The sequence below is a fragment of the Boleophthalmus pectinirostris genome, unplaced genomic scaffold, assembly GCF_026225935.1.
Source record: "Boleophthalmus pectinirostris isolate CB_2022bp ecotype Guang Dong unplaced genomic scaffold, ASM2622593v1 HiC_scaffold_7, whole genome shotgun sequence".
Taxonomy (NCBI): Eukaryota; Metazoa; Chordata; class Actinopteri; order Gobiiformes; family Gobiidae; genus Boleophthalmus; species Boleophthalmus pectinirostris.
This window is the reverse complement of record NW_026571473.1, coordinates 38,842,988-38,857,548: the sequence shown is the minus strand read 5'-3', so window position 1 is coordinate 38,857,548 and position 14,561 is coordinate 38,842,988. Positions and strand designations below refer to the sequence as shown.

Below are 14,561 nucleotides of genomic sequence, written 5' to 3'. Positions count from 1 at the left end.
AAGAGAGAAAAAACAGAGAGAGAGAAACACAGAGAGAGGGAGAAAAGACAGAGGGAGAGAGAGAGAGATAAAGAAAGAGAGAAAAACAGAATCAAAGAGAAAGAGAGGGAGAGAGAGAGAGAGAGAGAGAGAAACACAGAGAGAGAGAAAAACAGAGAAACAAAGAGGGAGAAAAGACAGAGAGAGAAAGAGACAGTGAGGGAGAAAGAGAAAGAAAGAAAGAGAGAGAAACAGAATCAAAGAGAAAGAGAGGGAGGGAGAGAGAAAAACACAGAGAGAGAAAGAGAGAGAAACACAGAGAGAGTAATAGAGAAACAGAGAGACAGAGGGAGGAAGAAAAACAGAGAGAAAGAGAGAAACAGAGAAACAGACAGAGGGAGAAAGAGAAATAGAGATAAAGAGAGAAACACAGAGAGAGAAACAGAGAGAGAGAAATATAGAAAAAGAGAGAGAAACAGAATCAAAGAGAAAGAGAAGGAGGGAGAAAAACACAGAGAGAGAAAGAGAGAGAGAAATAGAGAGAAAAACAGAGAAACAAAGAGGGAGAAAAGACAGAGAGAGTGAGAGAGAGAGAAAGATAGAAAGAAATAGAGAGAGAAACAGAATCAAAGAGAAAGAGAGAGAACACAGTGCACCTGTTTGTTCCTGTGAGTCTGGAGGAGGAGGAGGAGGAGGAGGAGGTGATCTGGAAGTTTCCGTGCGGAGGAGAAAGACGTGAAATCGAACCGTTTCAAAGCACAAGTTTTGTCGATTCAACGAAACAAAAAAACAAAACAAAAGAAAAAAACACGTCAGGAGCCAAAAGAAAAGAGCTCAAATCGTCTTCAAACTCAGATACGACTAAAAATCTCGTCCGGTTTTTAGATTTTCAGTTTGTCACGTTTTGGTAAACAAATCTCCTCAAACATGTGAAACAAAACACAACTCCAAGTTTAGTCCAGGTTTAGTCCTGGTTTAGTCCAGTTTTAGTCCAAATTTAGTCCAGTTTTAGTGCACTTTAAGTCCTGTTTTAGTCCTAGTTTAGTCCAGTTTTAGTCCTGGTTTTGTCCTGTTTTAGTCCAGTTTTAGTCCTGGTTTAGTCCTGTTTTAGACCTGGTTTAGTCCTGTTTTAGTCCAGTTTCAGTCCTGGTCTAGTCCAGTTTTAGTCCAGTTTTAGTCCTGGTCTAGTCCAGTTTTAATCCTGGTTTAGTCCTAGATTAGTCCTGGTTTAGTCCTGTTTTAGACCTGGTTTAGTCCTAGATTAGTCCTGGTTTAGTCCTGTTTTAGACCTGTTTTAGTCCTGGTTTAGTCCAGTTCTAGTCCAGTTTTAGTCCTGGTTTAGTCCAGTTTTAGTCCAGTTCTAGTCCTTTTTTAGTCCTGTTTTAGTCAGTTTTTTTAGTCCAGTTTAGTCCAGTTTTAGTCCTAGTTTAGTGTTTAGTCCTGGTTTAGTCCAGTTTTAGTCCAGTTCTAGTCCAGTTTTAGTCCTAGTTTAGACCTGGTTTAGTCCTGGTTTAGTCCAGTTTTAGTCCAGTTTTAGTCCAGTTTCAGTCCTGGTCTAGTCCAGTTTTAGTCCAGTTTTAGTCCTGGTTTAGTCCTAGATTAGTCCTGGTTTAGTCCTGTTTTAGACCTGTTTTAGTCCTGGTTTAGTCCAATTCTAGTCCAGATTTAGTCCTAGTTTAATCCTGTTTTGGTCCTGTTTTAGTCCAGTTTTAGTCCTGGTTTAGTCCAGTTTTAGTCCTGGTTTAGTCCAGTTTTAGTCCAGTTCTAGTCCAGTTTTAGTCCTGGTTTAGTCCAGTTTTTTAGTCCAGTTTAGTCCAGTTTTAGTCCTAGTTTAGACCTGGTTTAGTCCTGGTTTAGTCCAGTTTTAGTCCTAGTTTAGTCCTGTTTTAGTCCTGGTTTAGACCAGTTTTAGTCCTGGTTTAGACCTGTTTTAGTCCTGTGTGTCATTCGTTCATTTGTTTTTTCGTTTAGTTTTGACTTTCTCACTGAAGTAAAACTCTGAACTTTAAACATATTTTTGGAGTTTGAGTTTGTTTTCCGCCGTCGTTAGTCGTCAGTTGAAGTTGTGTTTTGTATTTTGTGTTTTCAGTTGTTTTGTGTCGTGTTTCTGCTCTCGTCGGTTTGACTTCTGAAGTGTCATTTAGGAAGGAAACTGTCATCGACCGCAGAGACGTGATGTTATCTCGTAGTAACTGTTCTGACGGGGGAGGAGGAAGAGAACAGAAACACGGTGAGCGCGAGAAAAGTACAACTGCTGCGTTTACAGAGACAACGACACGAGAAAAAAGGATTAAAAACAGACGAGAAAATACAGAAACCAAAAATAAGAACATGAAAAAAAAAAAAAAAAAAAAAAAAGCAACGATTTTCTTCATTATTTGTCTCCAAAACCAAAATGAATGCAACATCAGACTAAACCAGGACTAAACCAGGACTAAAACAGTCTCAGTCCTGGTCTCAGTCAGTCCCATTTCAGTCCCGGTTTAGTCCAGTTTTAGACCTGTTTTTAGACCTGTTTCAGTTCTGTTTCAGTCCTGGTTTAGTCCAGTTTTAGTCCTAGTTTAGACCTGTTACAGCCCTAATTTTAGACCTGATTTAGACCTGTTTTAAGACCTGGTTTAGTCCTGTTTTAGTCCTGGTTTTAGTCCTGGTTTTAGACCTGATTTTAGACCTGTTTTAAGACCAGTCCTGGTTTTAGCTTTAGTCCTGTTTAGTCCAGTTTTAGTCCTGGTTTAGACCTGGTTTAGACCTAGTTTAGTCCTGTTTTAGTCCTGTTTTAGTCCTAGTTTTAGACCTGGTTTTAGAGTCTGTTTTAGTACCTTTAGCCTGGTCCTAGTGTTTTAGTCCTGTTTTTTAGTCCAGTTTTAGTCCTAGTTTAGTCCTAGTTTAGACCTGTCCTGTTTTAAGTCCTGTTTTAGTCCTAGTTTTAGTCCTGTTTTAGTCCTAGTTTAGACCTGTTTAGTTTTAGTCCTAGTTTAGTCCTGGTTTAGTTCCTGTTTTAGTCCTGTTTTAGTTTCCTAGTTTAGACCTGGTTTAGTCCTTTTAGTCCTTAGTTTAGACCTGTTTAGTCCTAGTTTAGACCTGGTTTAGACCTGTTTTAGTCCTGTTTTAGTCCTAGTTTAGACCTGGTTTAGACCTGGTTTAGTCCTGTTTTTTAGGAGTAAACCAGGACTAAACTTAAGTTTAATCTTATAGTTTTATTTCAGTCACACGACACAACGACAGCAGCAGATTGTGAAAAAAAAAAAAAAAAAAAAGAATGTATAACGCTTCATTAGGAGGCAAAAGTTGAAGTTTTAAACACAAAATTACCAAAAAAAATCTAGTCTCACACCAAAAAAATCAAAAACGTGACAAAACGTGACACGAAAAACCCTCAATTTCAGTTTAAATCTGTGAGGATCTGCACACTTCCCCCGAGACGAAATCCAATTACTGCAGCCGAACCTCACGAGACGCCGCACGCCCCTCTGTAACATTTAACCACCCGACGACGGCCCGGTCGCCATGACAACCGGCTCCTCCCACCGCTCCACGACGACAAAAACAACAACAAAAAAAACAACGACCTGGACCTGGACCTGGACCTGGAGTCACTCTGAGAGAAAACCTGAGCAGAAACAAGAGTGAGATCAAGAGACAAGACTATTTTTTTTTCTATTTGTACAGCGAGTTAAATTAAAGCTCCACTGTGTAACTTTCAAGGCAGAAAGTAGAGCAACGTAAGACTATGGTTTGGTTTCTTTCTCAGTTTGGTTGTGGTTTGTTATTTGCATGGAAAAACACGCGTCCTTGCGGTGAGTGGGCTCGCATCTCCACAAACCTGACTCATACGTGACCCTCTACACTACAATACGCTCGTTTCCGCGGAGACGTCGTCCACCGTATCTGCACAAAACCCGTCTATCTCCGCACAGAATGTTCCGAAGTGTGGTTTTAATTTTCATGTTTCAGTGGAATCCTGACGTGTCACCTCCAGAAAGTGACGCCAAAGTTTCACTACAAGTTCATTTCTGATTCTGTCCTTTTTCCATTTCTACAGTCAGTTAAATTAAAGCCCCACTGTGTAACTTTTAAGGCAATAAATAGAGTAACATAAGAGCTTGGTCCGTTTACCTTTTCTTTTTTTTTCTTTTTTTTTGAATTTCATTTAAGAACGAAAAACAATAAAGTGAGAAAATTGTTTGTTATTTCAGTTTTCTGTTTTAGTGTCAAACAAAAAAACAGATTTTGACCTCTATTTTCAATATTTCATTTCAAAAATAAAAAAAAGTCATCGTGCCTTTATGTGACGATACCAGTTTGTCAGAGTCTGATCCCGTCACATCCCAGAGGCTCAGAGGTCGGGTCTGGGCATAATAAATAAAAAACTTACTTACTTACTATTTCAATTCTGATATTTTATTCTCTTTGCTTTGCTGCCTCGTGTGTATGTTTAAGTGTTTGGATGCGTCAGTGTTTATCAGTGGATGTTTTAGGCCGCGGCAGCCATCGAGATTCACACATCACAGAGTTGGTTGGAGCAAGAAAGACACGTGAGAAAATTTTAGCCACACTGAACTAAAATGGAAATAAGATGTACTCAGAAATGAGGACTGGAAGATATTGTGAAAAACACAACTTAAGGTTACATTTACACGGAAAAGAATCACCGTATCGGAAACAATTTGCATCCAGAAATGTAATTTCTGTGTCCACAATCCTTCTCTATCCACACAGCTTTGAGCACGTTTGTTTACATTTTACAGAAAAGAAACGTAAAACCACATGACTCATTTGCATAAACTGAGCGCTCAAAAAAAACAGACCGCTCCTCGTGCTGTGATGAGGTTCAGTTTCTTTAGGACTAAAGGACACGACTCAGTGGAATATGAGTGTTTTTTCTGTGACAGAGCGGTGTTCTGCTGATGGTGAGTCTGTCCTGTGTAGCTGTAGCTCCGTTGTTTCCCGTTTGTCTGGTTTGATTAAAATAGCTTCACATGACCGATGTCACGAACCCAGAGAATCATGAAGGAGCGAGTCACAGTGACGTGGTCCAATCAGGACGAGACTCGAGCTCCTACATCAGAGTATCAGTGTTTTCAGGAGTTCACACAGTCAAGGATCAGATCTGTACTGTAGCGTTCCGTCTCTGGAGCTGTTTTCCATTGGATTAATGTGAACGAACACTGTACACACAACGAAAATGACTCGGATACAAACTAGTGTGGACGGGGCCTGAGACTCAAAGGATGCAGAGTTGGAAAGAGCAGTAACGGGCTCATTTTATGGACAAACATGTCTCTTCTTTTATAGCGTTGCGTTTACTTTCAGGACTTAGAGAGTCATTCACTTGTGGCGCTGAGCAGCAGAACTTGATATAAACCAGAGGGAATAAAATACAAAAATTACTTTTATTCTGTGGCTTTTAACACTGTGTAAGTTATGCAATTCTCCATGTCTTTTATTTATTTTTAAATGTCCCATCTGATGCAAAATAATTCTTTTCACATTGTATCTTCTGCACATAAACAAACACAATTTGGGTTTTGGATCATCCATTAAATCTTACTGATTTCTTGGAGGCGTCACAGACCAGGACTTATGAAAGTCCAACTATTGCTCCTCCCCCCGCCCGTCCTGAGAAAGCACAGGCTCCGCCCTCCAAACGTGACGTAGACTGAGTGAGCCGCCCTTCCTCAGCCATTTCAAGGAGGGAGGGGGAGACAGACGTGACCCTGATAGCGGCAGGAATAAACTTTTATTCATCATGGAGATACAGCGCGTTCAGCCGCATGTGTTGGACCCGGAATCGGACGAGGACTTTGAGGAGCACGAAGCTCAAGCACCGCGTCCACATCAACTGAACATTACTGATTGATAAAGTATTAATAAACACTAGTAGATAAACTTATATCGTGTTCACTGCAGTCGGGGCGGAGGTGGTGAGGCTCTTTCTTCTACGTCAAACGTGTCATAGGTGTATCTGCCGCATCATCGTTGTAGCAGCTTTAGTTCGTTGTCACGTGGGAGGGAGGCAGAAATACACTGCAATTTGTAAAAAAAACCAAAAAAAACAAATCAATCTAAAAACCACTTTGGCGACAAATACAAGGCCCACACATCACTCTTAAGGGCCGGTGATTGTGGCGTATATATTTATTCTCCGTTCATGTTTGTGGTTCTCGTTTTGGTTCTCGGGTTTTTCTTCCTGATAATAACGTCGCTGCGTCTCTGGATACTCGTCCCTGATTGGTTGAGCAGCGCATCTGATGCGAAAAGTTCCGCATTTTCAGCTTCTGACGCTGACGCCTTGGATGCGCGTCTAGACCGCTGACGCCAAAACGCTCAAGATGCGTCGCGCTGACGTCAGATTCGCGCCGCGCTGACGCCCGAACATGCGCCACAAAAACGCAGGACGCTCTAGTCGCGCGTCCACATCGACTTTACATAGAAACTGGACGCTTTGATGCTCTGGTGTGAACGTCTCTTAAGAAGATAGAAAGTTTAAGAAAAGTTGATTTAGCATGAGACGGGCCCTTTAATGTATTTTATTGATTTTATTTCTTTATTTATTTATTGCTATTCTATGGTTTTCCTCTTATTTTATTTGACTGGTTTTATTGTTTTATGATTAAATCTGAGCTTTTATTTTATCATTATTTTATTATTATTGTTGATTTGATTAGTTTGTATTTGTGCAGCACTCTGGAAACTGTTTGGTGTGATTTGAAGTAAACTTTAAATTGAATATTGGAAAAAAAGGTCAAAATCAGTTTTTTTGTTTGACACTAAAACAGAAAAATGAAAGAAACTGTTTTCCCATTTTACCGTTTTTCATTCTTAATTGAAATTCCAAAGCGGACCAAGCGTGTTTTTGTTTGTTTGTTTTCGTGAGTGGGCTCGCGTCTCCACAAACCTGACCCGCGTGTGACCTGGAATCCTGACGTTCCGCCTGCAGAAAGTTCCGCAGTGCAGCTTTTAATTCGTGAGCGTGTCTCCGGTGGATTAACGAGTCTGTGTAATAACTTCACGTAAAGTCATCAGAGCACGTCACGCTCCGCCGCTCCCACGTCTCTTCAAGGACCCTGGGAAATTAGAATTCTTTCCCGTAATCCCGCGGGACGGAGCGGCTCTCTCTCTCTCTCTCTCTCTCCCGGAGCGTTCAGAGGTGTGTGCGGATTCTTTCAGGTTTAAGCTCCTTATGAACTCTGCCTGATCCGATTTGAGTTTGACTGAAGAATGAAGAAAGAAGAAGGAGAAGAAGAAGAAGAAGAAGAAGAAGGGAAAAAACGACAGATGTGGTTTGGAATTCTCCTGGATTTTAAAGGATTTTTCCTGATTTGAAAGATTCAATGTCAGGAAGTTTTTCAAATTCGAAAGATGAAATGATGAAGTTCAACATTTGTGAATTTTACTTTTAGATCTTTCAAGGAAAAGTAGAAAACTGGGATGGAGGGAGAGAGAGAAGAGAAGAGAGAAGAGAGAAAGAGAGGAAAGAGGGAGAAGGAAAGAGAAGGTGGGAGTTAGAAGAGAGAGAGGGAGGGAGGGAGGGAGGGTGAGAGACCAGGAGGAAAAAGAAAGGGGGAAAGAGAGAGAAGGAGGGAGGCAGAGAGCGAGAGAGAGAGAGGAAAAAAAGAGGGAGGGAGAGAGAGAGAGAGAGGAGACACAGAGGAGGCGAGAGTTAGAAGATAGAGAGAGGGAAAGAAAGGTGGAGTGCGAGAGAAGGAGGGAGAGAGAGAGAAAGAATAGAGCAGGAGGGAAAAGAGAGGGAGGGAGAGTGACAGACCAGGAGGAGAAAGAAAGAAAGAAAGAGGGAAAGAGAGAGAAAAGAGAGGGAGCGAAGGGGAGAGAGAGGGAGGGTGAGAGACAAGGAGGAAAAAGAAAGGGCAAAAAGAGAGAAGGAGGGAGGGAGGGAGAGATAAAGAGGAGGGCAGTGAAGGGTAGAGAGAGAGGTAATAGAGTGAGCAAGTGGAAAAAAAGAGAGAGGGAGGATAGAGAGAGAGATTAAGAGAAAGTGAAGGTAGAAAAAGGGGAGAGGGGTAGTGGAAAAATGGAGGAGAAAGCACAAGAGTGAGAGAGAAAAGAGGGAGAAGGAGAGAGACCAGGAGGAGGAAGTGAGAGAGGAAGAAACAGAGAAAGAGGAAAAGAGAGAGAGAAAGGAAAGATAAAGGAGGGAGAAAGAGAGCGAGGGAGAGTGAGAGGAACAGAAAGAAAGAGTGGAAAACCGAGAGGGAGGGAGAGGGAAAGAGAGAGAGAGAGTGACAGAGAAAGAGAGAGAGGGAGAGAGAGGGAAATAGAAAGGGAGAGAAAGAGGGAGGGAGAGAGACCAGGAGGAGAAAGTAAGGGGGAAAGAGAGAGAGAATGGAAAGTAGAGAGGGAGAGAGAGCGACAAAGAAAGAGGGAGAGAGAGAGAGAGTGAAAGAGAGAGGAGAGAGAGAGAGAGCGAGAGGAAAAGAGGGAAGGAGAGAGAGAAATAAAGGGGAGGGCAGTGAAGTGGAGAGAGAGAGTGGAAAAGAGTGAGGGAGGGAGAGGGAGAGACAGAGGGAAAGAGGGAGGGAGAGGGAAAAAGAGAAAGAGTGGAAAACAGAGAGAGAAGGAGAGGGAAAGAGACAAAGAGAGAGGGAAAGAGAGAGAGAGTGAGAGAGGAAAAGACAGAGGGAGAAAAGGAGAAAGAGGGAAAGAGCGGGGGAAAGCGAGAGGGAAGAGGGAGGGAGAGGAAAAGAGCAGAAAACAGAGAGGGAAAGAGAGAAAGGGAACGAGAGAGGGAGGGAGAGACAGAGAGGGAAAGAGAGAGGGAGGAAAAGAGAGAAAGATTGGAAAACAGAGAGGGAAAGAGAGAGAGTGAGTGACAGAGAAAGAGAAAGAGAGAGAGAGAGAGGGAAAGAGAGTGGGAAAGAGGGAGGGAGAGAGACCAGGAGGAGAAAGTAAGGGGGGGAGAGAGAAAGATAGAAGGGAGAGAGAGAGAGAGGGAAAGAGAGAAAGAGTGGAAAGCAGAGAGGGAGGGAGAGGGAAAGTGTGAGAGCGACAAAGAAAGAGAGAAAGAGAGAGAGAGGAAAAGACAGGGAGAAACAGAGAAAGAAAGGAAGAGAGGGAAAGCGAGAGAGAGGAGAGAGGGAAGGAGAGGGAAAAAGAGAGAGCGACAGAGAAAGAGGAAAGGAGAAAGAGGGAAAGAGAGCGGGAGAGAGAGAGAGAGATAAAGTTGAGGGCAGTGAAGTGAAGAGAAAGAGGTAATTCTCTCTCTTTTTCTCTCACCATCATCACATCTTAGAATCTAGTCGCAGCCGCCCCGGGACAGACCGACAAACGAGGCTGCAAATCCACATCCACACGAGACAAAACAGAGGACGTGCCTTGCCTCGGGACACAACAACAGCCCAACAATATAACAATACAACACACTAATCCCATGTTACTAGGTTCTTTTTTTCAGACCTACAGTGTTGTTTCATACCTGACAGTTTGTTCTGTTCACTAGCGTCTTCCTCAGAGTCTCGTGATGTTTCTGTTAGAGATGCGTGGATTGCGGTTACCGTGGTATCCGCGGGTCGGGCGGATGACGTGACGAAAAATTATATTTTAATTAAATTCGGGCGGGTGGCGGTTTAACTACAAAAAAAAAAGTTATTGTTAGTATTGTTACGTACATCTGAAAAGACGAGTGTCATTGTCTGTGCTTGTATGAAGTGTTCGTCATGTCCTTAATTAGTCCATTTGACCTCGTTTTTATGTTCTGAAGGTTCAGGTTGTGTCGGGTTATTGATGCCTAAGGTTTAGAGACACATATTATATGCAGTTTATTTTATTATTTCTAATTTATTTCAGCTGTTTGCCAACACATAAGTGGCTATAGGGACAGATTTATTTAGTTATGCTTTTTTTTTGTTTTTTGTTTCGATATCAGATATATTTTAAAACACGCAGACATTATAGCGTAAACTGCCACTCGGGGGATTTAAAACTTAAAGAAAGACCGATGGAGTGAGGCTATGACTTTGAAATAACATCGGGCAATGGCAGAATGTTCAGAATGTAACAACATCCAACACGAAGGCAAGAAGGTTCAAAAACAGCCTAGTTGGAAAACGTTGTCAGTTAATTAGCTGCGCAAGAAAACCAGGTAAGTCTGGGGTTGTTACGGACAATTAAGAATGTGAACAAACACGCTGAGCCAATTTTGGAATGAATGAGCTATAGTTTGCATTTTTATCGAGGCTCCTTAGTTTGTTTGCTGTATGATTGTTCTAAAATCTAAAATCAATGGGCGGATGGCGGCGGGTGCGGTTTTGAAAACCTTCGGTGCAAAATGGACAGCGGGCGGATGATGAGTTTTGTGTTGCGGTTGCGGATGAAAAAATAGCCCATCCGCGCATCTCTAGTTTCTGTGACGTGTCTGCTCAGCTGATTTAAACAGGTTTTGTCTCTGTCTTCCCACCGGTGGAGGCAGGACGACAGCGCCACCTGCAGTCCCACTTCCTCAGGACAGAATCCCAGGTGTGTGAGAGTAAAAAAGCCCCTCGTCCCGGTTTACAGTCCTGTGGGCACGTTTCCGTATTTCGATTGCTTCTTTAATCCAGCGGCGATGTTTGTTTTCCTCCGTCCCAGTGATGTTTGCTCCGTCCCAGTTCATAACGTGGTTCTCTCTTTTTCACCGGTCAGAAACGGCCGATTTGAGTTGTTCCTGTTCTGTTTTGTGTTTTTGTTGCTCGTGTTTCGCCTTCGCGGTTTCCTTCTCGCGTTCTGTTCTATGTTCCTTTTTTCGTGGACTGAACGCCCTCCCTGTTTCCTCGATGTGTGTTTTATTGCAGGACATGCAGGGGATTTCGTATATGACATTACATTTATGCTCCTGTTCTATTTTGTCTTTCGGGTGGACGAGTATTTGTCTGAGTTTTCTGTTCGGTTTCACTGGTGTGTTCATATTGTGTTTTTTCATCGCTCTCTGTACTTTTTCTGTTATGCCCCTGGTGTATGGTAATGTTCCCATGCCTGTGCTCATTTTTTCTGTTTTGTTTTTGTTTCTCTGGTTCTGTTTTTCTTTCTCCTTCACCTGTTGTTTCCCTTTGTTTATTGCCCATTTTGGGTATTGGCGTTGCCTTAGCGCAGGCATGTCCAAACTGCGGCCCCCGGACACATTTTTCTTGGCCCTCAGGCTTCCAGGTGACTTGGCCCAAATTACCTTACATCATTTAAAAATTTACTTTTTACTAAAAGTTTTCTGAAAATCTACTTTGATAAAGCCAATATTGAAGATTTGGTGTGTGGTTTTGAGGATTTTAGCATGAATAAAGACTGATGGTTCATTCTAAAGTGTTAAACATGCAAATATTTCAATTATTCACTGTATTGAGCTTCCGTCTACGGCCCTCGATCGACCCTCTGCTTCGAATGTGTTTAGAAATGTGGCCCTTAATGAAAAAAGTTTGGACACCCCTGCCTTAGCGCATTGTGAATGTGTCTGTCTTCTTCCTGTTTGTCTTGTTCATCTGTTATGATGTTGGTTCTGTCAAACAATGTTCTTACAGCGGAGAGTTTGTGGCTGTGGGATGTTCTGATGTCCATAAGAGACACTGGTCCGTGTGGGTTGGTTTTCTGTGTATTTTTGATTTTGATGCTGCCATCTTCCCTGTGTGTAATGTTCATGTCCAGGAAATTTATTGTATTGTTTGTTTCTTCTTCGTGTGTGAATTGGATGAAAAACCTGTTTAAATCAGCTGACCAGACACGTCACAGCATCACATGACTCTGAGGAAGACGCTAGTGAGCCGTCCGAAATGTCAGGTATGAAATAACACTCTAGGTCTGAAAAAAAGAACCTAATAACATAGAATATTGGAAGACCAAATGAATCTCATTGGACTAACACACTAATCCCACCGCTGCCCCCTGGTGGCTCCGGATGTTCCTGCGTGTTTCTCCCGTCCAAACACCAGAACTCCAACTAAAACACGAGTCACATTTCAGATCAGGTTTGTACAGATCTAAAACTACAAACTCAGAATCAGAGCAGAGATTTTAGTTTTTTTAAAATGTCAGTCTCTTTGATCACTTCTCGTTTCTCGACGGTTTCAGACAGGTTCAAGTTCCCACGCTCAAAACCAGAACAGAAAACGACTCTAACGTGAACCTCTCTCTCTCTCTCTCTCTCTCTCTGTGTGTGCGTCTCTACATCCCGGTTCCTGCTCCCATCGCCACGGCAACGACAAGACCCCAGCTCGTGTTTAAAGGAGCGCCGTGGAACTTTTCTGCTGGAGGGTCCATGGAGATGTTCTGACTTTGTCTGGATGGAACGTCTAGAACAGGCGTCTTCAATGTTTTTCAGATCTTTATATATTTATTAGCAGTGTTGGGAGTAACGCGTTATAAAAGTAACGAATTACAGTAATGCGTCACTTTTTGCTGTAACGCAGTAATGTGGCATTAAAGGGGAAAAAAGAGTAATATTTTACTCGGTACAAATGTGAGTAACGCGCGTTACAATGTTTTTTTAACCTGGATTGAAGTGGTGGGTTTTTCTTCATACAAATTCGCTAAAATCACCTCGATATCAGCAGCGGTGAAACGCCGGAGATGCTCCTCACAGACCTTCAGGTGACCGCGGGCGAAAGGACTGACAAAGAACTCCACGCTGTTTAGACCTGGTTTAGACCTGGGTCAGTTCTGGTTTAGACCTGGTTTACACTCGTCCCTCCCTCTATCGCAGTTCACTTTTCGCGGTCTCGCTGTTTCGCAGATTTATTTTTTTGTGCAATTTTGCATGCGTTTTTTTTTTTTTTTTACAGTGTATGAATTGCGTTCCTCCCGCTGCGTCCTGATTGGTCAAGGGACTCCTGTCTCCTGTACAGTACAGAATGTGTTCAGCTGCCAAATTTAAATACATGTTCAATCTGTAGCAGTGTGATTCTGAAGTGCTGTACAGTTGCAAGTTTTCTCCCCGACGAAACCCACAACGTCGACGAAACGTTCTGCACCGACAAAGGCTCCTGCGCTCGCACCCAAAAGGCAGAGGAAGATCTAACCACCACACAAAAAGTTGGACTTCTGGACACGCTGAAGGAAGGTAGAAGTTACGAGTTATTATTGTTGTTAGGTACGGTGTATTGTCTTACACTAACAATACTTCATCGATGCTGAGACACCTGCATGTCAATGGTTAAATTTGTCCACTAGAGGTCAGTGTTTCTCCGAGGCCTCAGACACGTCGAACCATTTGAGACAATATTGTGACTGAGGTGTCAACGCTTCACGAGGCTCCATTCGCCCGTCACTAATATTTATATATTTATAATGTTGTGTAAAAACATCTGCTCTGTTTTTGTACATTAAATACTAAGGGAGTGTTTCATCAAAGTGGTTTAACAAGTCCAGGTTTATCCTAAAATCCTGAGCTGAAACTAACTCCATCTGCAGTTTAAGCCTCACGTCCATGTTCCATGACACAAATAATCCCGAGTCTGACCAAAGACAGGCCTGTAACGATAATCAATCAATCAATTAATTGTACGATAACTTTTAACGAGCTCGATAACTTTTCCGGCCGCGATAAATTCTATTTGCAGCTTGTTTGTTTTCCTCGTCTCTGTCTGTCAAAGAGGGTGAATGTTAGAAGCTTCTGTCGCTCTCTGATTCTTCTCGTTTAACAAGTGTTTGAACGTTTGAACCAACATGCGCTGTGTTTATTGTTGTGCACCAGCTTATGTGCTGTGTTGAAGAGAGAGGAAGGAGCGAACAGACAGAACGCACTGAAAACCAGTTCATCCTCATCACACAAGAATGAAGAAATTAAATTTTTTTTAAAGTCTTACAACCAAAGATTTCGCAACCCCCTGTTGAAGATCTCTGGTCTAAAAAACTGCTTTTATTATCACTGTGGTATCAGAATCAGTATCGAGTGTGGAGTTAGTACAGAAATCGGGTTAGTGGAGTTTAGCGTTGGCGCCCTCGTGTGGTCGTACCTTGATGTTGCAGGCCTGTTCCATCAGTCTGCGAGCGTTCTCCGCCGCTCTGTAGCGTTTGGGGAGCTGGACTCTGAAGAACTTGAGGGCTCCTTCGAAGTCGGCCTGGAGCAGGTCTTCTTTGGACGTCTGCACAAAAAAAAAAACACACAAAAATGCACACACAGGGTTAGATTAGACACTGACGACAAAGAAATTCTTGGTCTAAAACAACTTTTTGACTTTGAAAGGTTCTAAAAATTTGACGGAAGAACCAGACCAGGAGCAGATGGATGGAGTTTTTTGGTAATCCACCTCATAAGAGAAAAAAATAACATGGGATTTGTAGAAAACATAAATTGTTGTGTTATTGAAATATCAAGTTCTTGTAGAGCTGCAAATGCAAGAAACAGCGAGATAAAAGTGAAAAAATGCACATCACACTCAGATGTCCAATGTTCTAAAGGTTTTTTTTGTTTTTTTTAAAAATAACGTTTCTGCAAAAAAAAGTCTTCGTCCAATATTTTTCTGACTTTGGACCACATCTTATTTTGCCGAAACGTTATTTAAAAATAAAAAAGCTTCTGGACATCGGCCGTCTGAGTGTGTTGTGCATTTTTTCATATTTTATCTTATTGAAATATCCCAGAATTGAAAATCATTCCAAAA

At 42.2% G+C, this 14,561-nt stretch overlaps 1 protein-coding gene across 1 annotated transcript in view; it reads right to left on the bottom strand.

Annotated features, from left to right (window-relative positions):
• The window catches only part of rabgap1l2 (RAB GTPase activating protein 1-like 2), a 63,980-nt gene that overhangs the window by 36,526 nt on the left and 12,893 nt on the right, over positions 1-14,561 (bottom strand). The window contains exon 2 of the mRNA XM_055165193.1: positions 13,914-14,042. Coding sequence (XP_055021168.1) covers positions 13,914-13,937 — 24 coding nt within the window. The 5' untranslated portion in view covers positions 13,938-14,042. The remainder of the gene's footprint in view (positions 1-13,913; positions 14,043-14,561) is intronic.